A 24,185-nucleotide genomic window follows, 5' to 3' on the forward strand; every position below is an offset into this window, starting at 1 on the left:
CGATGCCTCTCTGCCGCTGCTTCTGGTCTTTGTTGGTGGCAGGCTAAAGCACAATTCAGCGCTCCAACAAATTACTGGGCGCAGAGCAATGCCTCTGCTGCTGCTCCTAGTCTTTGTTGGCAGGCTACAGCACACTTGATCACTCCAGCCATTTATTGGGCTCGGGATCATGCGTCGCTGCTGCTGCTCCTGGTCAGTGTTGGCAGGCAGCAGCACACATGAAGCACTCCAACCATTTACTGGACTTAGGCCTATGCCTCTCTGCCGCTGCTCCTGGTCTTTGTTAGCAGGCTGCAGCACATGAGCGCTCCAGCCAATTACTGGGCGCAGAGCAATGCCTCTACCAATGGTCCTGGTCTTTGTTGGCAGGCTGCAGAACATGAGAGCTCCAGCCAATTACTGGGCTTAACTGTGCTGGTGTAATGCAGGGGTCCCCAAACTACGGCCCGCGGACCGCATCCGGCCCCCGGAGGCCTTTTACCCGGCCCCCGCCGCAATTCACATGTTCCTCTCGCTTCTGAGCGCCCGGCGCTATGCAGAAGCGAAAGTTCCTCCAGACCTAGATGAGCACGTCCAGTGGCGTAGGAAGGGGGGGGGCGGGCCGCACCGGGCGGCACAATGCGGGGGCGGGGGGTGGTTCACCGGGCCGCGGCAGGCTGAAGATATACCCCGGATTATTGCTGGAGCCTGGCGGCGGCCATCTTCCGGAGGCCACGCGTGCGCAGATGGCATCCCGTGGCCATTTTCCTGAAGCCCCGGGAAGCAGCGGGGGCCGGGTAAAAGGGATTTTCACAGTTTTTTTTTATAGTCCGGCCCTCCAACGTTCTGAGGGACAGTGGACTGGCCCCCTGTGTAAAAAGTTTGGGGACCCCTGGTGTAATGGTTGGGACCATGTTTGATTTCAGCCTAGCATACGACACATGACATATTGTAAGGAGGGCAGACCACCAGATAAAACTCACTTCTATCATCCAGTATTTTTTATTTCTTTATATTTATTGTAAGAAAATAAAACCAGTCTGCAGAAAAGAAAGCCACAATCAATCGAAAACTGACACACAAGAAATTTACATGACATTAAGCAAGAATGTGCTAGACAAAAGGAAAAAGTAGAAAGACTTGTAAAAACAGAAAAGGTAATGGGTTGGCAAGATGATAAGGAAGCAATAGAGAGAAAAGAATTCCAGACGAAGACCTGATGGGCATGGAGAGAGAGTTGAAAAATAGCAGGGAAAGCAAGAGATAGGCAAATCTCCAGACAGAGATATATATGATAGAACTGCAAAGAAAGAAACAGTATAAAAATAATACTGGCTGGGACCAGGCACATAACGCATTATGGACCCTTAATCGTCACGACACTGATGCTTTCCATGCAACAGGACTTATAAGGAAAATCCCCTTCTCACAGCACATATGTCAGCACAGTATTATTGACCTATTCAGCAAGACAAAATGGCATTCCTGGCCTCAGAAGTCACTAACTCAGAGAATGTAAAAATAGAGCAACAAGTCCGAGTAATTTTTCTTTTGTCTATAGGAACCATCATCAGATCCTTCACATGATGTCCATTGTCTTCACCAGTCTTCCCAAATCCTGGATTGTAACCAGTAAGAAAGCCAAGATCCCAGCATATCCATCCTGCCTGGGGTGAAAGTGTTAACTCAACCAGTCCACTGAAGAGCTGAGGTTAGGGTCAGAGCTCATCACTAGGCCTGCTTTCAGGAATCTGTGTCTCCAGGGCCTCCAGTTTCCCTGGGACTTCTTCATTATTGCGCTTACCATTTGAGTCTTTTGACACCTTCTTGGATTTCTTTTTTTCTCCTTTCTTGGTTTTCTTCTTTCCAGACGATGGGCCAGGGTCCCCTTTCTTACCAGTCCATGTCTCAGAGAGGCAGCCTGGTTAAAACCAGCACAACGTTACAAGAAATGCCTTCTTTGATATAAACATACATGAAATTCTGCAACCGAAAAACCTCGAGCCCAGTCATTTGGAATTATGAAATTCATAATGATCACTCCCTTAATATTGCTTCCCAATGACCCCCGTTGCTTGTAAGGTCTCATTTACTCTGAACCTGTGATCGATTGTTCGCTTGTTCTAGATACCGCAATAATACTGTTATGCAGTATATAATCAAAATTATGTTCTATAAAGCCAGAGACAAGATGGACTTCACAAATGAGCAAAGAGGGCAGCCACTGAGACTTTTACCAGGCCCCCAGGTGCCATTACAACCTATCGGCAGCCTGAAATTGCACCATTATGGGCCAATCGCGTCACCGCTAGCGGAATTTAAATTGTTAAACAGCAATAATCATAGCAAGCTCCTACTACTCCTGTTATGGACGAATGCTGGATGCATAACACAGCCAGCATCTGTCGTGTATGGTGCAGGCTCAGCTCCTGAGCCAGCTTCATATATGGAGAATCAGCTTGCACTATTATGTCCTACACCAGGAAGGGGTTACAGATACTTGGAAAACATGCAACCACATCATATCACTTCTTAAACAACTCACTTTTATCTTGCCCCTTCAGGACATGTTTCGCACACAGAAAGTCAGTGATGTCATCTTGCTGGTGGTGCCGATACCAATCTTCAATAACGTCTTCAAACTCCTCCATCATGACATCACACTGTAAAGAGCAAGCTATGTGTAAACAGCAGCGTCACCAGGGATGGCACCAATATAAACACATCCTCTAGAATCTCGCCATTTACCTGCTTCTTCATATCCGCCACCTCAGCGGACGTCTCATTCCACAGCTCGTACGGTATGTCCATCACCACTTTCACACCCTTGTGTACAAGATGATGCAAAGTCTGGAAGGTTTCCGACATCCCCTAAATGAAACAAAGTGTTGAGTTGTTGAGATACATAAAAATGCCACATTAGTGCTCATCATTGAGTGTAGCATACAAAATACTATAACTAGGGATGAGCGAATAGCTTTGGCTAAGTCCTTATCTGAATAGCTTTAGCGCTTACTAAATAGCTGCCTCGGGAACTCAGATACCTGGAGCGCTCCCGATAATCAGCTGTTCGGAGCCGCAGCTGCATGTGTTGTGACTGTGTGACAGCCTGTGTGTTGGGCTCTCCATGCATGTGTTGTGACTGTCATACAGCAATGACACATGCAACTGCCGCGCCGGACAATTGTCAGCGGATTCATGTTGCTCAAACCACAAGCAGGAAGAATCAGTTGTAGTCAGCTGTATTTTCCTCTGAAATAGGCCAAGGCTGAATCTTCTGTCTAAATTTTCTTCTAGCTATATTTTCTCCAATAAAACATAGAGTTTCAGAGAACATTAACCGTGGCATCCATCATACAGCCAGGATCTGACTCATGCTGCCCGTGATTTGCATTATCATAAGCTAATTGGTCTAATTGAGAACTTAATAGGAAAGTACACAAATAACCATAGTGAGTGGTAAAATATTGGTAACTATTGGCCAAAATGAGAGCATAAACTTGGGGAACATAGTCTCCAATCACAAAAATCTGAACTGAGCTGAGCCACTGAAGGCAATACATCCACACTGAGCAAATACAGATGCCTTATACAGGTCCTTCTCAAAAAATTAGCATATAGTGTTAAATTTCATTATTTACCATAATGTAATGATTACAATTAAACTTTCATATATTATAGATTCATTATCCACCAACTGAAATTTGTCAGGTCTTTTATTGTTTTAATACTGATGATTTTGGCATACAACTCCTGATAACCCAAAAAACCTGTCTCAATAAATTAGCATATTTCACCCATCCAATCAAATAAAAGTGTTTTTTAATAACAAACAAAAAACCATCAAATAATAATGTTCAGTTATGCACTCAATACTTGGTCGGGAATCCTTTGGCAGAAATGACTGCTTCAATGCGGCGTGGCATGGAGGCAATCAGCCTGTGACACTGCTGAGATGTTATGGAGGCCCAGGATGCTTCAATAGCGGCCTTCAGCTCATCCAGAGTGTTGGGTCTTGCGTCTCTCAACTTTCTCTTCACAATATCCCACAGATTCTCTATGGGGTTCAGGTCAGGAGAGTTGGCAGGCCAATTGAGCACAGTAATATCATGGTCAGTAAACCATTTACCAGTGGTTTTGGCACTGTGAGCAGGTGCCAGGTCGTGCTGAAAAATGAAATCTTCATCTCCATAAAGCATTTCAGCCGATGGAAGCATGAAGTGCTCCAAAATCTCCTGATAGCTAGCTGCATTGACCCTGCCCTTGATGAAACACAGTGGACCAACACCAGCAGCTGACATGGCACCCCACACCATCACTGACTGTGGGTACTTGACACTGGACTTCAGGCATTTTGGCATCTCCTTCTCCCCAGTCTTCCTCCAGACTCTGGCACCTTGATTTCCGAATGACATGCAAAATTTGCTTTCATCAGAAAAAAGTACTTGGGACCACTTAGCAACAGTCCAGTGCTGCTTCTCTGTAGCCCAGGTCAGGCGCCTCTGCCGCTGTTTATGGTTCAAAAGTGGCTTTACCTGGGGAATGCGGCACCTGTAGCCCATTTCCTGCACACGCCTGTGCACGGTGGCTCTGGATGTTTCCACACCAGACTCAGTCCACTGCTTCCTCAGGTTCCCCAAGGTCTGGAATCGGTCCTTCTCCACAATCTTCCTCAGGGTCCGGTCTCCTCTTCTCGTTGTACAGCGTTTTCTGCCACATTGTTTCCTTCCAACAGACTTACCATTGAGGTGCCTTGATACAGCACTCTGGGAACAGCCTATTTGTTGAGAAATTTCTTTCTGGGTCTTACCCTCTTGCTTGAGGGTGTCAATGATGGCCTTCTTGACATCTGTCAGGTCGCTAGTCTTACCCATGATGGGGGTTTTGAGTAATGAACCAGGCAGGGAGTTTATAAAAGCCTCAGGTATCTTTTGCATGTGTTTAGAGTTAATTAGTTGATTCAGAAGATTAGGGTAATAGGTCGTTTAGAGAACTTTTTCTTGATATGCTAATTTATTGAGACAGGTTTTTTGGGTTATCAGGAGTTGTATGCCAAAATCATCAGTATTAAAACAATAAAAGACCTGACAAATTTCAGTTGGTGGATAATGAATCTATAATATATGAAAGTTTAATTGTAATCATTACATTATGGTAAATAATGAAATTTAACACTATATGCTAATTTTTTGAGAAGGACCTGTATTTTAGTAGCTCCATAATAATGCTTCACAGTGCTCAGAATATTACCCTTGGTATTATTTCCAAATACTCGAGTATAAGACGAGATTTTCAGCCCATTTTTTGGGGCTGAAAGTGCCCCTCTCGGCTTATACTCAAGTCATGGTCGGCGGGTGAGCAACAACTGTCACATACTCACCTGCTCCTGACACGGTCCCTGCATGTCCCATGGTCTCCGGCAGCTTCATCCTCTGTTCAGCAGTCACGTGGTACCGCTCATTAAAGTAATGAATATGGACTCCACTCCCATAGGGGTGGAGCCGCATATTCATTACTGTAATGAGCGGTACCAGTGACCGCTGAACAGAGGAAGAAGCTGCCAGCGCCGCAGACCATCTGTCCGGGAGGAGCTACCAGGGACCGCGCCGGGAGCAGGTATTTCATATTCACCTTTCCTCACTTCACTGCCGCCCTGTCTTCCATGTCCTCTGCAGTGACTGTTCAGGTCAAAGGGCGCGATGACGTATTTAGTGTGCGTGCCGCCCTCTGCCTGAACAGTGAGTGCGGAGAGAGGGGACGCTCAGGAGCAGTGGGCAGCAACAAGAGGTGAGTATGTCTTTTTTTTTTTTTTATTGCAGCAGCATTACATGTTGCACATTTTTATATGGAGCATCTTATGGGACCATAATGAACTGTGTGGAGCATAATCAACATTTGTGGAGCATTATATGTGGCAAATGTCTGTATTGAGCATCTTATGGGGCCGTAATCAGCATTTGTGCAGCATTATATGGGGCATATTTTAATATGGAGCATCTTATGGGGCTCACCATGAACTGTATGGAGCATTATATGGGGCTCCTGATTCAATATGGATATTCAAAGACACTTAACCTACTGATGTCTCAATAAATTTTACTTTTATTTGGTATCGATTTTTAGTTTTGACATTTAGGCGGAAGCTGCTGCATTTTCCACCCTAGGCTTATACTCGAGTCATTAAGTTTTCCCAGTTTTTTGTTGCAAAATTAGGGGTCTCGGCTTATACTCGAGTATATACGGTATACAGGTTTATCCAGATCCAAACCCTTGTACAAGTTCTGACAGTGTCATTTGTCACCCATATGTTGAGTGATGACATATACTTTCATTTATACACTGCCAGGAGTATGTGTACAGTCCTCCATATACTGACAATACCTTGGCAAAGCGATTACTGCCAGTACGTTCCTTATGGAGATTGTAGTCCAGCAGTCTTTGACAGAGCCCTTCTGTGACTTCTATCAGGCGGATATCCCTGAGAAAAGACAGAAATGTAATAATCATAATGGAGAGTAGACACATGGCAAGATGTCCAAAAATGAGATCTCCATCTCTACTGCCAAAAATGAAAGAGGCAATACCCATCCCTGACTGTAGGGCGGCAGCATACTGGCACATGTGGTAGTCCCAAAAAGAGTGATGGGCGAAGCTCTGCCACGCAGGAAATAACACACTATGGCGGCATACTGTACCATGCATCACAGCTAAAGCTCATGGAATCTGCTACCAGAAGTACATAAATGGATAACTCACGAATTTGTGTACTTGATCTTGTTTTGTTTCTTTTCCCCGTCAAGAAACCCATAGCGTGTATCAATAACTTCCCGTGTACGGGACGTCTCTTCAAATGAGGATTTCAGCTCCAGGGCAACATACTTACAGACTGCAAGAGAGAAATGTAGTGCTTATTTAACTAGCTGGCAATGGCAGACCGGAGGGCACAGCAGTCAAGTCGATTCTCAAATACCAGCTTAGGGCCTGTGCACATATCATAACAACCTGAAGGGACCTTCGCCGATCAGCTGGAGGAGGTTATCGGTTGTGGAGCAGCACAGCACAGCTCCGCCAACTGCCTTTTTATGCCACAAGCAGTCAGGACATATAGTAACATAGTAACATAGTTAGTAAGGCCGAAAAAAGACATTTGTCCATCCAGTTCAGCCTATATTCCATCATAATAAATCCCCAGATCTACGTCCTTCTACAGAACCTAATAATTGTATGATACAATATTGTTCTGCTCCAGGGAGACATCCAGGCCTCTCTTGAACCCCTCGACTGAGTTCGCCATCACCACCTTCTCAGGACAAGGTTTGCATTTCTGACATGTGCAAACAAAAGCTAAATAACACCAAAAAGAAAATTGGTATTAAACCTTCATCCATACCTATATGCAAAAACTGCATACAAATGTATATTAGTCGATAAAGAGATAATCAGGTACACCACACCACCGTAGAATAACGGTATAGCCTGTACAGAGTCCATACATAGCTCCTAGGCCTATGTCTACATATCATACATCTTTATAAAATCATCAGAACTGGAGACAAGAAAAATCGGGATTTACACTGGAAAATTAAAACCTGTCGTGTAATTTTACGCAGCAATAGCTTTAGAATACCTTAACATATCCTGTCGTTCTAAAGACGCTTTATTCGTGATACATTGTACTTTACGTTAAGTTGAGGTGAATATGCTTTTAATTCATTAAAAAGAAAGCGAAGATATACAAAAGAAATTGGAAAAATTGCCACTCTTCAAACTTTCGATGTGTCTCCCCTTAAAGGGAATCTGTCATATCAAAAAACGCTATTAATCTGCAGGTTAATATCGCCTTAACCTGCAAATTAACCCCATATCTGCAGGTTATCAGCGTTTGGGGAAATTACAGGTTCCCTTGAAAGCGGTTAGCAATAGCAACACAAAAATAGTTAAAGATTGACAGTTCCCATATGTCTGCTTTATGTTGGCATCATTTTTATCATCCACTCATTTTTAGTGTACATTAGACTGCTTATAAGTTTAGAATCAATTTTCCACATTAAGAAATTTTAAAGAAACCTATTTTTTTAAAGACCAATTTAGTTCTTAAGTGCCTTTGAGAGTGTCTGTATTTTATCCCCCCACCCCACAAATTACGGTAGACTATTTTAAAAAGTGCATTTATGATACCATTCAAAATCAAGTTTGTTAACCCTACAGGAACTTCACATGAACTAACGCAAAGTAGAAATAAAAAAACTAAAATAAATATTTTTTTCCATTAAAATAAAGCTTTTATCCCTAAAAGGAGGAATAAGAGAAAAGCTCGCTGCAACTTGTTTTCCAATTTCTCTCGAATACGGGAAGGCCATGACAGGGCTCAATTTACTGGAATTGTCTGCAGGCGCCATGTAGCATTTATGCCCCCGAGGTACCAGAAAAGCAAAAACATCCAAAATCAGACCTAATTTGGAAACTATAACCCTCAAAGAGTTCATCTAATGGTGTAAGGAGCATTATGACCCCACATAGATTTTTATAGCATTGGGCAATGAAATTGAACATTATATTTAAAAATTATTTTGTTTTGCTGATGTTTTTTCCCCAGAAAGAATAAGGGTATGTTCACACGTTCCTGATTTCCATCCTTTTTTTTTCAGGACTGTTTTTTAAAAAACTGCAGCTCTTGGCAGAAAACGCAGGTCCTTTTTTTGGTCCTTTTTTGATGCGTTTTTTGATCCTTTTTTTGATCCTTTTTTTTTTATCCTTTTTTTATGCAGTTTTCTATGCAGTTAAAATGGCTGAAAATACCCTAACCCTACCCCTACCCCTAACCTTAGTGGAAAAAAAAAAAAAAATTCTTAATTTTTTTTTATTGTCCCTACCTATGGGGGTGACAAAGGGGGGGGTGTCATTTACTATTTTTTTTTTTATTTTGATCACTGAGATAGGTTATATCTCAGTGATCAAAATGCACTTTGGAACGAATCTGGCGGCCGGCAGATTCGGCGGGCGCACTGCGCATGCGCCCGCCATTTTGCAAGATGGCGGCGCCCAGGGAGAAGACGGCCGGACGGACACCGGGACGCCGGGTAAGTATAAGGGGGGGAGATTAGGGCACGGGGGGGCATCGGAGCATTGGGGGGGGGGGCATCGGAGCACTGGGGGAGGGCATCGGAGCACGGGGCGGTGGGATTGGAGCACGGGGGGGCGGGATCGGAGCACGGGGGGACAGCCACACTCCGCCCACGCACTTCCTCCCGCTTCCCCGCACTTCCTGCTGCAGCGGTTCGGAACCACAAACCGCAGTAAAACCCGCAGATATTTTTTTCATCTGCGGGTTTTACTGCGGGTTTGACCTCACAATGGAGGTCAATGGGTGCAGAACCGCTGCGGCTCCGAAAAAAGAAGTGACATGGTACTTCTTTTTTCCCGCAGCTATTCAGCGCGGTTTTTTTTTTTATTTTGGGCACAGCAGTTCCTGTTTTCCATAGGGTACAATGTAATGTACCCGGCATGGAAAACAGCTGCGGACCCGCAGCGGGAAAATCGCGGCAATTCCGCATGAAAAAAAGGATCGTGTGAACATGGCCTAAGAGAAAACATGTACTGCAATTTGTTATGCAATTATAACAGCAGTTCAGAGTTTTCAGTTGCTATATTGGATATGCAGAGTGCATGAGGCACCAATAAAGTGAAAAAACCCATAAGTAACCCCATTTTGAAAACTAAACCCCCATTTTAACCCACAGGTTTTCTTCACTGCTGTGAAAATTAAAAATCATGTTTTTACAAAATTTTTCACTTTTACAATGAGCAAACATAAAAAGGTACCCTGTAATGAATTACACAATTTCACCTGAGTACCCCATATGTGGTGGTATACTACTGCTTGGGTGCACAGCAGGGCTCAGAGGGGAAGGGGCTCCATTAGAGAACAACATTATCATGCTGAAATAACCAGAATGTATCAATTTTTTACTGTCAGAGAAGAGAGAATCTCAATTAAAACAAACACTAGATCACTGCTGTGGCTGCAGTCTAGGCCAAGATATGGCCATTAGAGCCCGGGAGATTTCGCATACGTCCTGGACCAACAGTAGTTATCCAGCTGGTATAGTCTTAGTTACTCACCAGTTAAGGGTGTTTTTCGGAGTCCATGACAGCACTATGGAGAGAGGGGATCCGCCCTTCAGGAACAGGAAACCTACAGATATATAAGGGCGGCACCTCTCCCACGCATCAGTTGGTTTACAGAGCACAAGAGGACCACCAAGGTTAATAGCATACATAATAAACAATAATACAATAACTAACTATTCACTACCCGTGAATTACATATAAATGAAGGAAGAGGTGTACACCCAGAACTTAAGAAGACGGGAGGGTATGTACAGGTGCTGTCATGGACTCCGAAAAACACCGTTAACCGGTGAGTAACTAAGACTTTATTCGGTCGTCCATGACAGCACTACGGAGAGAATTACAGAGAGTAACTAACTAGGGAGGGACTACAGCTTGCAGCACCCTTACACCAAAAGAGAGGTCAGAGGAGGCACCCAGGTTCAATCTATAATGGTTATAGAAAGTGTTTGGAGAAGACCAAGTAGCAGCCTTACAAATCTGGTCGATCGACACCTCCAATCTTTCCGCCCACGAAGCCGCCATAGCTCTAGTGGAATGCGCTTTAAGACCTTCAGGCGCCGGCTTGCCCTTTGAGATGTATGCCAGCGAGATAGCCTCCCTAATCCACCTAGCTAAGGTAGATTTTGATGCTCTATGCCCTTTCCTACTACCCTGATAGGACACGAATAAGGCATTATCTAACTTCCAGGGATCAGTTACCGCTAGATACTGCAGGATACATCTTCTTACATCTAAAGTGTGTAACTTCCTTTCCTTATCGTTGGTAGGATTGGGGAGGAAAGATGGAAGGACTATTTCCTGTGTTCTGTGGAAACTGGACACTACCTTAGGGAGATATGCTGGATCAGGGGATAGTATCACTATCATCCCTAAGCTGCATGTAAGGGGGAACCCTGGATAATGCTTGGTTGTCGCCTATCCTACGCGCCGATGTTATGGCCACCAGGAAGGCTACTTTAAGGGATAGATTTTCAATAGAGGCTGAAGTAATTGTCTCAAATGGGGCCTCTGTCAAGGCTGAGAGGACTAGGTTCAGGTCCCAAGGCATGACTCTATTCTTCACAATTGGCCTAGACCGTTTTATTGCCATGATGAATCTGCTGACGTAGTGATTCTCAGCGATGTTGCAGCCAAAGAGGGCCCCCAAGGCTGATACCTGCACCTTAAGAGTATTTGGGGATAACCCCATATCTAACCCCCTTTGTAAGAATTCCAAGATCTGGTCTATTGGTATTGACTGACCAGCTATTACCCCCGAGTTCTGAAGAAATCTCTTCCAGATTCTGACATAGATTTTTGTGGTTATCACTTTCCTGCTTTTCAGCAGCGTGTTAATGAGGGCCGGCGAGAACCCCCTATCTTTTAGCAGCGCCCGCTCAAAATCCACGCCGTCAGATGAAGGCCAACCGCTCGAGGATGGTAGACTGGGCCCTGGGATAGGAGATCCGGAATGTCTGGCAAGACCCATGGATCGGACATCGACATAGCCCTCAGGCATGGAAACCACGTCCTTCTGGGCCAGAAGGGGGCAATTAATATTACTGTGGCTTTGTCCTTCCTGATTTTCCTCACCACCAGAGGAAGTAGAGACAGGGGAGGAAAGGCGTAGGCAAGCCTGAAGTCCCAGTTTATGAGGAGGGCGTCTACTGCCAGGGGATTTTCTCTGGGGTTCAGAGAGCAGAATTGTGCCACTTTCCTGTTTTCTTTTGTGGCAAACAGGTCTACCTCTGGTTGTCCCCACCTTTCCACGATAAGGTCGAAGATGGTGCCGTTCAGGGACCACTCTCCCTGCCTTAATGTGTTGCGACTTAAGAAATCCGCTGTAGTGTTTTCTGCCCCTTTTATGTGTAGAGCCGTCAACGAGAGAAGATGTTGCTCTGCTAGATGAAACAGACGATCTGCTACACACATCAGGGATCTGGAACGAGTCCCGCCTTGGTGATTTATGTATGCCACGGTGACTCGATTGTCCGAGAATACCCGCACGTGGTGGCCCTGTAGACAGACAAGGAGTGTTTTAACCGCCTGCTCCACAGCCGTTAACTCGTTTAGATTGGAAGACATTTCCATCTGATCATGATCCCAAAGCCCTTGGACCAATGTATCCCCCATGTGAGCCCCCCACCCAGAAGGGCTAGCGTCCGAGGTGACAATACGAGTTATATTATATTCCCAGGGGACCCCTGTGGACAGATTCTCTTGATCTAACCACCACCCGAAGGATACAATAGCGTCTTGGGATAGGGTCAGCAGGCTCTCCAGACATCCCCCCAACCTTTTTTGATGTAACAGCACCTCGCCCTGAAGTATCCTCGTATGATACTGAGCCCATCGGACCGCTGGAATACAGGACGAGAGAGAGCCTAGCAGAGACATGGCTTTTCGTAGGGACATGGTGGGGTTTTTAGAGGCATTCAGCACTTGAAGGTGCAGGCGATCAATTTTTTCTTGAGGCAAACGGCATTCCTGAACCTGGGAATCCAGGGTCAGGCCCAAAAATCGCTGCACCGTCATGGGCTGTAACCGTGATTTTTTAACGTTTGGCATCCACCCCAGACGCTCTAGAGCCAACATCACTTTATGTAACTGTTCTAGACAGTGATCCGCCGATTTACCTACGATAAGGAGATCGTCCAGGTAGGGGATTATTAGAATGTTGGACTCATGCAGGTGTGCCATAACTTCCGCCATTACTTTGGTAAATACCCGAGGGGCGACCGAAATCCCAAAGGGAAGGGCCCTATACTGGAAGTGTTTTATTACCCCATCCAACCGTACCGCCACCCTTAGGTATCGTTGGTGACCTGCATAAATAGGGATATGGTAATAGGCGTCCTTCAAATCCAATACTACCATAAAGCAGTTTTTGAACAGCAGCTTTATTGCGGTGTTAATAGTTTCCATTTTAAATGGTTGAACGGTCAGAAAATTATTCAGCGCTCTAAGGTTAATGATTGTTCTGAAGGAGCTGTCTGGTTTACTTATTAGGAATAGAGGAGAGTAGAATCCACTACCCTGTTCTCCTTCCGGAACCTCAGATAGGACATTTTTATTGAGCAGATCGTGAACTTCCGCTTCCAGGGCCGCCTGTTCCGCTGGAGAGGACCTGAGAGGGGTGATTCTGAAGAAGTTCTGAGGGATAGAGGAGAATTCTAGCCGCAGACCCGTAGCTATCAACCCCAAAATCCAATCACTACTGGAGATCTTGGACCAGGCCGGGTAGAAGGCAGATAGTCTACCTCCCACCGGGGCGACTAGTCATTGGGGAGGTTTTTTGATTTCACGTGGTGGCTCCTGACGTCCTCCACCAAATATGAACCCAGTACCTCTCTTCTTTTTATCGTCCCATCTGCTCTGGTCTCTGGCTGGTCTCTTCCAAAAGAACCTTTTTCCTGCGAAGGGGCGCCTGTAAGAAGCGGTTGGTAGATTAGGAAACTTCTTCTTCTCATCTCCGGCCTTCTCTAGCAACTCATCTAGGACTGGCCCAAACAGGTATTCCCCTTCGCATGGAATAGAGCACAGACGAGATCTGGATTGAAGGTCACCCAGCCAACATTTCAGCCATAGGGCCCTGCGCGCTGCGTTCGATAATCCTGCCACTCTAGCCGCCATTCTTGCCGAATCCGCAGAAGCGTCTGCGAGAAAGGCAGCAGCATTTTGGATCGTTGGCAGGAATTTCAACATGGAATCTCTGGAAACACCTTCTTCCAATTTAGACCCTAGCTGATCCAGCCACACCATCATTGATCTGGCTGCGCATGTCGCAGCCACAGCAGGTCTCAAGGCACCAGCCGACATCTCCTATGTCCCTTTAAGGAACGAATCAGCCTTTTTATCTAGAGGATCCTTTAGGGAAGCCATGTCATCAAAGGGGATAGACGATCTCTTAGATGCCTTAGACACGGCCGCGTCTAATTTTGGCGCCTTATCCCAGGTGTTCACCATGGGGTCCTCAAAGGGGTATCTTCGTTTAAAGGCCGGTGGAAAAGAGCCTTTTTTCTCCGGCTTCTTCCATTCTCTTTTGATGAGGTTCTGCACCCTGTCATTGAGCGGAAAAGACCTACGTTTTTTTAGGGTCTAGACCGCCAAACATTAGGTCCTGCGTTGAACGTTCTGGCCTTTCATCCGCCACCACCATGGTGGATCTAACTGATTTAATTAGTTTGTCCATTTGGTCCAACGGGAAACAAAAACGGTTTGACTCTTCTTCCGAAGAGGACGCTGAGGAGACAGAGGCGTCTGAATCAATCTCCCTACTTGGCCCAGCGGACGAATCTGAATTTGAGGCACTAGGCTCCCTTCTTCTCTTGGAAGGTTCTGCCCGGGATAGGGATTTCAGGGAATCCTTCACCTCCTTCCTGATAATCTCCCTAAGATTTGAAGTAAAATCGGGAGACTCCTCCGCCACCTATGGGAGCGGAGAAAAGGCTATGTCACTTATCCGGTGCTACCGCTATACAGTATCCTATACAACTATTTCCTACCGTCTGCCGCACACACGACTGACAAAGTCTTTTAGGGTAGGCGTCTGGCAAAGGGCAAGCGCATAGCGCGCACTCCTTGTTTTTTGATTTACCAGCGCTTTTTTTCCCCTACGGAAATAAACATAGGAAAAGACTGCATCAGGGTACATTCACGAAGATCTCTTACCCAGGCAGTAGCGGTAGGTACCGGATCACTGGGGGGGTCGGTCCAGATCCTTTTGCCTTGATCTGCGACTGGCCTGATTACTGCGTCCGCGGGTTTTCTGCTGGGGTTTCGCAAGGGTCTCCAAGGATCTGTCCTGCTCCTGCTCCAGCAGATCACCGGCAGCTTCTGGCACATCCATAGCTGCAGATGCCACAAGCAGCTCTGCAGCAATCTAATCAGCTATAAATAGCCTTCCCCCGCCGGTACATGTGCAGGTGTGAATGGTCAGTAATTAGTCTCCCCCCTGCCCGGGGGGGAGGGGGGGAACATACTTACCACGCTGACCCCAGAGACAGACCTCCTCCGGACGCTGCTCCCCTCTGCACAGCTCACTGCCGTGGAGCCCTACCCGGGCCCACCGTGGCGCTTCCAGGGACCCGCACTGCCCGAGGTAGGAGACCCCCTCGCTACCTGGGTCGGACAGCCGGCCTGGGTGCTTGATAGGTGACTAAAGAAAATCTGTAGGGAATCCTGTCCTCCAGGAACAGGAAACCAACTGATGCGTGGGAGAGGTGCCGCCCTTATATATCTGTAGGTTTCCTGTTCCTGAAGGGCGGATCCCCTCTCTCCGTAGTGCTGTCATGGACGACCGAATAAATATGAGATACATCCTTGGCAGAGATAGGTGTAAGACCTGGTGCCCATGATCGAGACTAGCAGCGTTTTGGAAGCAGCGTATGATCGCTACGTCAAAGGCGCTGCCTTCTATTGAACACAGATGAAGCCGCATGTGGTCACTGAACCGTACGGATTCACTGTGTTCAATACATTCTATTGATATCATTTCTCTTGCGGACATTAGCGTATCTCGGGGGGTCTGTGGACGCATAGTGGACATGGGATTACTTGAAATCCCATCCCCTATGCTGTAACATCTGGTCGCTGCGGGTTTGAGGCTGCACAAGTACACAACGTTCAACCCTCAGCAACTGTGGATCGTGTGCGCATACCCTAAAAGTTAAATAAGGCAGAACTCTGTGGCGTCATAGCTTGCAAACATGAAATATGAAAATTGAATTGCATTACCGCACTAGAAATATGAAAAAGTGAGAAAGCTTAGCGCATAAATTGGCCAATTCATGTGTACCTGGAAAAGAGAAAACGCCTTAACGTGGCTTCCAGGTACACATGAATTGGCCAATTTATGCTCTAAGCTTTGTAAATTTTTCATATTTCTAGTGCAGTATTACAATTCAATTTTCATATTTCATGTTTGCAAGCTATGGCGCTACAGAGTGCTGCCTTATTTATTTGATTGTATACGAGTTGGTGACTCTTAGGTAGGCACCTATTTACACCTAGTCTATGTTTGGATGTGATGGTCAGTTTTTTTAAATTCATACCCTAAAAGTTATCACCATTCATGGTCTTTGGAACTGGGTGAAGAAGCCGAGCACTCAACTCTGCTAACTCCAGCAATCCTGTAGGGAAGGAATGCAGTGGTGGGCATGCTCCATTCCAACAGGGCATTTCAGAGCCCTGCTCTATGGATTAACGGGGTCCTAGTGGATGGATACCTGCTCACAATGAAGTTTGAATAGGTGGCAACTATAAATGTTGCAAGTGACCCTTTAAATGGACTTTGATCTGCCTACTCATATGATTTGGGCACAAATCATAGGGATTCCCTACGACAATAAAAATAAAATCTGTATGTGCCAGAAGTAAATAGTTTCTCAGAAACAGAATTTTATTTTGAACAACTACATACCTTCACATTTATTGGGAAGATGTACCCACTCATTGTCTACTGCACCTGCCAGTCTGACACTGAGCGGGAGAACAACGAGCAGGAACCACATAGCTGAGGCCTGTAAAGAAACAAGTCACTGATAAATCATAGGCAGAGAGGATAAACAAGATAAACAGAAGACAATACTGCAACCCTTCCCCGTTACCTACACAACCGGACATCCGTCATGTAAAGAAGCACTGTAACATGCCCAAAGCCCCCCATATACAGCTCCGTTAAATAAGGAGTTGTGGAGGGGAGAATTGGGGCATGGTAAGTTTCCTAGGCAATTGTACGTCCCAGAGTGAGGTCAGAAGGTGGCTGTAAGCATTAACCACATTAACCAAACTCACTGTTTGTGTCCGGGCCCACCAAACCATTCATGTGTATGGGGTTGTCCAGACTTTCCCCGACAGCAGAACACACAGCAAGGAAGGATCAGGAAATTCTAAGGCCTCTTTGACACTTCCGTCTTTCTTTTTCCGTCACAATGCGTTGTTTTGTGAAAAAAACGGATCCAGCAAATGTTTCTGCTGGGTTCGTTTTTTTCTCATAGACTTGTATTAGTGATGGATTGTGACGGATGGCCTTCCGTTTCATCCGCCGTGCACTGGATCCGTTGTAAAATTGCTGTCTGTCGGGCGGAGACAACGCACATAGAAACGTTTTTTATGTACGTCGTAAAATCACTCAGCGACGGATCCTGCGCTGTCCGTCGTTGGCTATGATGGAAGCCTATGGACGCAGGATCCGTCGCTGACTGAGAAAAGCAGGAATCAGCGACAAATGCCGTCTTTTCAAACTGAGCATACGCGGAAGAATTTCCCGTCAGGGAAATTCTCTCTCGCTCTCTCTCTCTGATGACCGCTACGTCATCACAGGTCATTGTCTCACTATGCATCACTGGGAACGGCAGCATCGCGAAGGCTACGCAGGACACAGAGGATCTGAAGACACCATGAAGAGACCGGAGCAGCAGGGGAACGGAAAGAAGTACTATTTATTTATTTTAATGTGGGCCCTATTATACCATGTGGAGCACTCCGTGTGGCCGTTACACCATGTGGAGCACTCCGTGGGGCCCTATTATACCGTGTGGATCACTACGTGGGGCCGTTACACCGTGTGGAGCACTCCGTGGGGCCTTATTATACCGTGTGGAGCACTACGTGGGGCCGTTACACCGTGTGGAGCACTCCGTGGGGCCTTATTATACCGTGTGGAGCACTACGTGGGGCTCTATTATACCATGTGGAGCACTAGGTGGGGCCCTATTAAACCGTGTGGAGCACTACGTGGGGCCGTTACACCGTGTGGAGCACTCCGTGGGGCCTTATTATACCGTGTGGAGCACTACGTGGGGCCTTTACACCGTGTGGAGCACTCCGTGGGGCCTTATTATACCGTGTGGAGCACTACGTGGGGCTCTATTATACCGTGTGGAGCACTACGTGGGGCTCTATTATACCATGTGGAGCACTACGTGGGGCCGTTACACCGTGTGGAGCACTCCGTGGGGCCTTATTATACCGTGTGGAGCACTACGTGGGGCTCTATTATACCATGTGGAGCACTAGGTGGGGCCCTATTAAACCGTGTGGAGCACTACGTGGGGCCGTTACACCGTGTGGAGCACTCAGTGGGGCCGTATTATACCGTGTGGAACACTACGTGGGGTCCCATTATACCATATGGAGCACTACGTGGGGTCCTATTATACCGTATGGAGCACTCGGTGGGGTCCCATTATACCGTATGGAGCACTACATGGGGTCCAATTATACCGCATGGAGCACTCCGTGGGGTCCTAAAATACCGTATGGAGCACTACATGGGGTCCTATTATACCGTATGGAGCACTATGTAGGGGTCTTTATACTGTATGGAACACAATGCAAGACCCTGTTATACTGTATCGAGCACTATGCAGGGGCCCATTATATTGCATGGAGTGCTTTTTAGGGTATTTTATACTCTATGGAGCACTACGTGGGCGCATTATACTGTATGGAGCAGTATGTGGGGCCATTGTACTTTATGGAAGGACATGCAGGGCCTCGTTATACTGTATGGAGCACGGTTTGTGGCCATTATACTGTATGGAGGACTATGTGGGGGCCATTATACTGTATGGAGGACTATGTGGGGCCCATTATACTGTATAGAGGACTATGTGGGGCCCATTATACTTTATGGAGGACTATGTGGGGCTCATTATACTTTATGAAGGACTATGTGGGGCCCTTTATACTGTATGGAGGACTATGTGGGGCCCATTATACTGTATGGAGGACTATGTGGGGCCCATTATACTTTATGGAATGCTGTGTGGGGATTACAGTTAGAGAATCATAGTGTCACCATTCTTTGTCTGAGGATTTAGGGTGGGGGGTACAGTAGGGTCATCATACCATGCGTGAGGAGGGTACTTGGTGGAATTCACTATGGGGGTATCATACTGTGTTTGGGGGGGTGGGGGAGGTTAGTTTGCATAATAGTTTATCTGTATTATTCAAGGTTTTTCATCCTTTGTTATTACATATTTAAATTAGGTAATTGGGCCATATGCTTTTTACTGCTTTTACATAAAACACTATTTCAGTGTTTTATTCTAAGATCTATTAATTAAAATGTGCCGTATTTTTCGGATTATAAGATGCACTATTTTTCCCCAAAATTTGGGGGGGAAATGGGGGTGCGTCTTATAATCTGAATTATAGCTGCAGTGGGGCAGGATCCCAGGGTCGCTGATGCTGGAAGCTTCTTCTTCGTACGGTGGCGGAGTCGGGTGATGGCTGTGGGCATCAGACTAGTACAAGGAGGTGTTCGGCTGTGTGGGGGCTCCACCGACATTTTGTGAAAGAATGGAGCCCTGCATTTTGCATACTCTTCGATGTGGTGGACTCTGTAAGAATCGCCGCCGCAGGCACAGAGTTCTCATTTGCGCATGTGCCGCCTCCGGCGGCCATTTTTCCTGAGTCCACCCCATAGAAGAGTATGGAAAGTGAGGGGCTCACAAAATGTCAGTGCCTGCAGCCATGGCCCAACTCCTGACGCCGCCAAACACCCCGTCCTACCTGCCTGGAGCCCGAAGCATCTCCTGCCTCTGCCAGCAGCGACCCTGCCACCTGGGATCCTGCTCCACCACTGCTGCCCCCGCAGGTAAGCTAACGCAAAAGCGGATTATAACACGCATCATTTTCTAGAAAAAATAAATAAAACAAACAAAAAACTTTTCTTCCTATTTTCCTCGCCAAAATTTGGGGTGCATCTTAAAAACCGATGCATCTTATAATCTGCAGAATTCGGTACTTTGTTCATGGGACAACCCCTTTAAGTTTGTTTCCATATGAAAAAGTTAATGGTTATATTTGATTTTAAGTAAAAACTTCCTCCATTGTAGAATTGTTGAGTTTTTTTTTAAACCAAGCTTAGCCCGCGACTTTACCCAGGCTTTTAATTTTGGCCCTCTGTGTATTTGAGTTTGACATCCCTGTTCCAGAGGAAAGAAGGTTTAATCATAATCACAGGAGATTCTTTACAGTAAGAGCAGTGAGATTATAGAACTCTGCCACATGCTGGTGTAATGAGTGATTCACTGCAAAAGTACAAGGAGGCCAGAATGCTTTTCTAGAAAAATCTAACATTACAAGTAATGGGCATTAGATTCTGTGATGGCACATTGATCCAGATTGCTGTATGTGGAGTTGGGAAGGGACGTTTCCCCTAATATAGTGAATGTCGGACGACTGAAACAAGCCTAAAGCAACGGTCACACGTTCAGTATTTGGTCAGTATTTTTTCTCAGTATCTGTAAGCCAAAACCAGGAGTGGGTGATAAATACAGAAGTGGTGACGTGTTTCTACACTGCTCAAAAAATAAAGGGAACACTAAAATAGATATCACTGAATAAAATATTCCAGTTGTAAATTTTTATTCATTACATAGTGGAATGTGTTCAGAACAATAAAACATAACTATCAATGTCAATCAAAATGAATATCCCACGGAGGTCTGGATTTGGAATGATACTCAAAATCAAAGTGGAAAATCAAATTACAGGCTGATCCAACTTCAGTGGAAATGCCTCAAGACAAGGAAATGATGGTCAGTAGTGTGTGTGGCCTCCACGTGCCTGTATGACCTCCATACAATGCCTGGGCATGCTCCTGATGAGGCGGCAGATGGTCTCCTGAGGGATCTCCTCCCAGACCTGGACTAAAGCATCTGCCAACTCCTGGACAGTCTGTGGTGCAACGTGACATTTGTGGAATGTGCGAGACCTGATGTCCCAGATATGTTCAATCAGATTCATATCTGGGGAAAGGGCGAGCCAGTCCATAGCTTCAATGCCTTCATCTTGCAGGAACTGCTGACACACTCCAGCCACATGAGGTCTGGCATTGTCCTACATTAGGAGGAACCCAGGGCCAACCGCACCATCATATGGTCTCACAAGGGGTCTGAGGATATCATCTCGGTACCTAATGGCAGTCAGGCTACCTAGATGAGCACATGGAGGGCTGTGCGGCCCTCCAAAGAAATGCCACCCCACACCATTACTGACCCACTGCCAAACTGGTCATGCTGAAGGATGTTGCAGGCAGCAGATCGCTCTCCACGGCGTCTCCAGACTCTGTCACGTCTATCACATGTGCTCAATGTGAACCTGCTTTCATCTGTGAAGAGGCGAATTTGCAAATCCTGGTGTTCTGTGGCAAATGCCAAGCGTCCTGCATGGTGTTGGGCTGCGAGCTCAACCCCCATCTGTGGACGTCGGGCACTCAGACCATCCTCATGGAGTCGGTTTCTAACCATTTGTGCAGACACATGCACATTTGTGGCCTGCTGGAGGTCATTTTGCAGGGCTCTGTTCCACCTTGCACAAAGGCTGAGGTAGCGGTCGTGCTGCTGGGTTGTTGCCCTCCTACAGCCCCCTCTAGTCTCCTGATGTACTGGCCTGTCTCCTGGTAGCGCCTCCAGCCTCTGGACACTACGCTGACAGACACAGCAAACCTTCTTACCACAGCTCGCATTGATGTGCCATCCTGGATGAGCTGCACTACCTGAGCCACTTGTGTGGGTTGTAGAGTCCGTCTCATGCTACCATGAGTGTGAAAGCACAACCAACATTCAAAAGTGACCAAAACATCAGCCAGAAAGCATTGGTACTGAGATGTGGTCTGTGGTCCCCACCTGCAGAACCACTCCTTTATTGAGTGTGTCTTGATAATTGCCAATAATTTCCATCTGTTGTCTATTCCGTTTGCACAGCACCATGTGAAATTGATTGTCAAACAGTGTTGCTTCCTAAAGGGGGAGTCACACATAACGATATCGTTGCAACGTCACGCTTTTGGTGACATAGCAACGATCCCGCTAACGATCTCGTTATGTGTGACAGCGACCAACGATCAGGCCCCTGCTGGGAGATCGTTGGTCGTTGGGGAATGATCAGGACCTTTTTTTTGGTCGCTGATCACCCGCTGTCATCGCTGGATCGGCGTGTGTGACGCCGATCCAGCGATGTGTTCACTTGTAACCAGGGTAAATATCGGGTTACTAAGCGCAGGGCCGCGCTTAGTAACCCGATATTTACCCTGGTTACCATTGTAAAAGTTAAAAAAAAAAACAGTACATACTCACATTCTGATGTCTGTCACGTCCCCCGGCGTCCACAGGGTTAAAACTGCTTTCGGCAGGAGCGCTGCTAATGTGTCAGCGCCGGCCGTAAAGCAGAGCACACGCTGTTACTGCCGGCGCTGACAAGTCAGTGCAGGGAAGCTCTCGGCAGCAGCACGTGTATTAGCAGCGCTCTTGCCGAAAGCAGTTTTAACCCTGTGGACGCTGGCGGGGGACGTGACAGACATCAGAATGTGAGTATGTAGTGTTTTTTCTTTTACTTTTACAATGGTAACCAGGGTAAATATCGGGTTACTAAGCGAGGCCCTGCGCTTAGTAACCCGATGTTTACCCTGGTTACCCGGGGACTTTGGCATCGTCGAAGACAGTTTCAATGATGCCAAAGTCTTTCCCCGGATCGTTGGTCGCTGGAGAGCTGTCTGTGTGACAGCTCCCCAGCAACCACACAACGACTTACCAACGATCACAGCCAGGTCGTATCGCTGGTCGTGATCGTTGGTAAGTCGTTTAGTGTGACTAAAGCTTAAGTGGACAGTTTGATTTCACAGAAGTTTGATTTACTTGGAGTTATATTCTGTTGTTTAAGGGTTTCCTTCATTTTTTTGAGCACTGTATTATACTTTTCCTCTGATTGTTCCTCTCCTGGTTTTGGAAACTGGCCAAATACTGAACGTGGCCTAAGAGGGTGGCTGCCCTCACTACAGGTTAGTGGTTTTCTGACCATGATGATGTACACTGTGGTTTATATGAAGGTGGAGTAAAGTATTCTTCTTTTAAAGGGAATGTATCATCAGAAAATAAATGGCTAACACTTGGCTATTGACAAATATTGTAAAAAATACATGTAGCACAAAATCCTGGTCATTTCCTTATGATATATCGCCATTAGGCAATGGCCGCACAATGGGGCTTATTATGGAAGAGGGACTGACACTATGGCGGTTATCAGCAGAGTCCTAGCCTTTTCACAGAGCAGGGCACGTGCTACATGCGGACTTGTAACCATGACAACTGGGCCCCAGCATCTGATATCATCAGGCTGGGAGATAAGTGCGCCAGACTGGGCAGTCCCGTGTACGGTCCCCAGAAGCATGTCATTACAGGACCCGCGCTCTACAGTGTGAGGCCGCCCTACTCTGCAGCACAACAACGGCATGGAATGAATAGTACGGAGAGTGATAACATCCGCCGCCGCCGCACGTACCCACCGCTACCTCCTCACCTCATTCAGCGGCCTCTCTCCGGTAACTTCCGCTTTCTGCTGTCACGTGGGGCAGGAGCCAATCATAGAGCGCCGTATTCTCCATTTACGTCACTCCATTTGTTTCAAGGCGTAATACCAGACATATCCGCTAGGGGCCGCTAAGAATACATTTTCAGAGAAGATTTCTGATAAAAATGTCCCGGGAAATTCCCTGATAACTCCGCCCCATTATGTCAAGGAGTCATGTGACCCAGGACTATATAGACCGCTGCACGGGATGTTTAGTCGTTGCGCAGTTTTATGAAGCAGAGAGGTCGAGTTGGCAGGTACTGAGGCGCCATAGCGCGGGGCCCGTCTGTACAGTGGGGGCTGGAGGGAGGGGGAGTTACAGGGGTTGTCTATTATTAGGGTGAAATCAGAAAAGCAGCTAGTCCTCTGCATGGCTCTGTCTCCTGGTGCTTGTCACATTCTGTTACTTTAACGCTGCAGCCAATCAATACTTGTCAGAATAGATGTACTCTCTAAATGGGGTCTGCAGCCCATCCCTGGCCACTGAGCGTTGTCATGTGAGCGCCACGGACAATGCAGCCACCAAGGCCGGGGCGAGTAACGTGGGGGCGTAATCTTACCAATGTGACACTGGTTACCACAGCTGTATTAGGCAGCACACCCGCAGTCAATATTACTGGCGGATGATCGCAGCGTCCAAAGCGCTACATTGCCCAGTGGATGGGATTATAAAATCTCCTGTGGTGCGAGTTTCCGAGCAGCAGCAGGTCAACGTCTCTTGTGAGGACGCTCGG

At 46.6% G+C, this 24,185-nt stretch overlaps 2 protein-coding genes across 3 annotated transcripts in view; one reads left to right on the forward strand and one right to left on the reverse strand.

Moving 5' to 3' along the window:
* Positions 1 to 962: 962 nt before the first annotated feature.
* Positions 963 to 23,497, reverse strand: CNPY3 (canopy FGF signaling regulator 3). Of its 2 annotated transcripts, XM_069752674.1 has the most exons (7): positions 23,401 to 23,497; positions 16,514 to 16,613; positions 6,736 to 6,865; positions 6,361 to 6,457; positions 2,728 to 2,850; positions 2,525 to 2,642; positions 963 to 1,900 (listed from the first exon to the last, which is right to left on the reverse strand). In XM_069752674.1, the coding sequence occupies exons 2-7, from the start codon at positions 16,602 to 16,604 to the stop codon at positions 1,698 to 1,700; spliced, it is 762 nt and encodes a 253-aa protein (XP_069608775.1). In that variant the 5' UTR covers positions 16,605 to 16,613; positions 23,401 to 23,497; the 3' UTR covers positions 963 to 1,697. The 2 variants fall into 2 exon arrangements, 1 of the variants encoding a protein (XP_069608775.1); XR_011318445.1 differs by lacking the exons at positions 963 to 1,900; positions 2,525 to 2,642; positions 2,728 to 2,850; ... (1 more) ...; positions 16,514 to 16,613; positions 23,401 to 23,497 and adding an exon at positions 10,102 to 15,843.
* Positions 23,498 to 23,577: 80 nt separating this feature from the next.
* The window catches only part of TMEM176B (transmembrane protein 176B), a 59,747-nt gene continuing 59,139 nt past the window's right edge, over positions 23,578 to 24,185 (forward strand). Inside the window, exon 1 of the mRNA XM_069752676.1 lies at positions 23,578 to 23,708. Coding sequence (XP_069608777.1) covers positions 23,613 to 23,708 — 96 coding nt within the window. The 5' untranslated portion in view covers positions 23,578 to 23,612. The remainder of the gene's footprint in view (positions 23,709 to 24,185) is intronic.

The sequence above is a fragment of the Ranitomeya imitator genome, chromosome 2 (genome assembly GCF_032444005.1).
Source record: "Ranitomeya imitator isolate aRanImi1 chromosome 2, aRanImi1.pri, whole genome shotgun sequence".
Taxonomy (NCBI): Eukaryota; Metazoa; Chordata; class Amphibia; order Anura; family Dendrobatidae; genus Ranitomeya; species Ranitomeya imitator.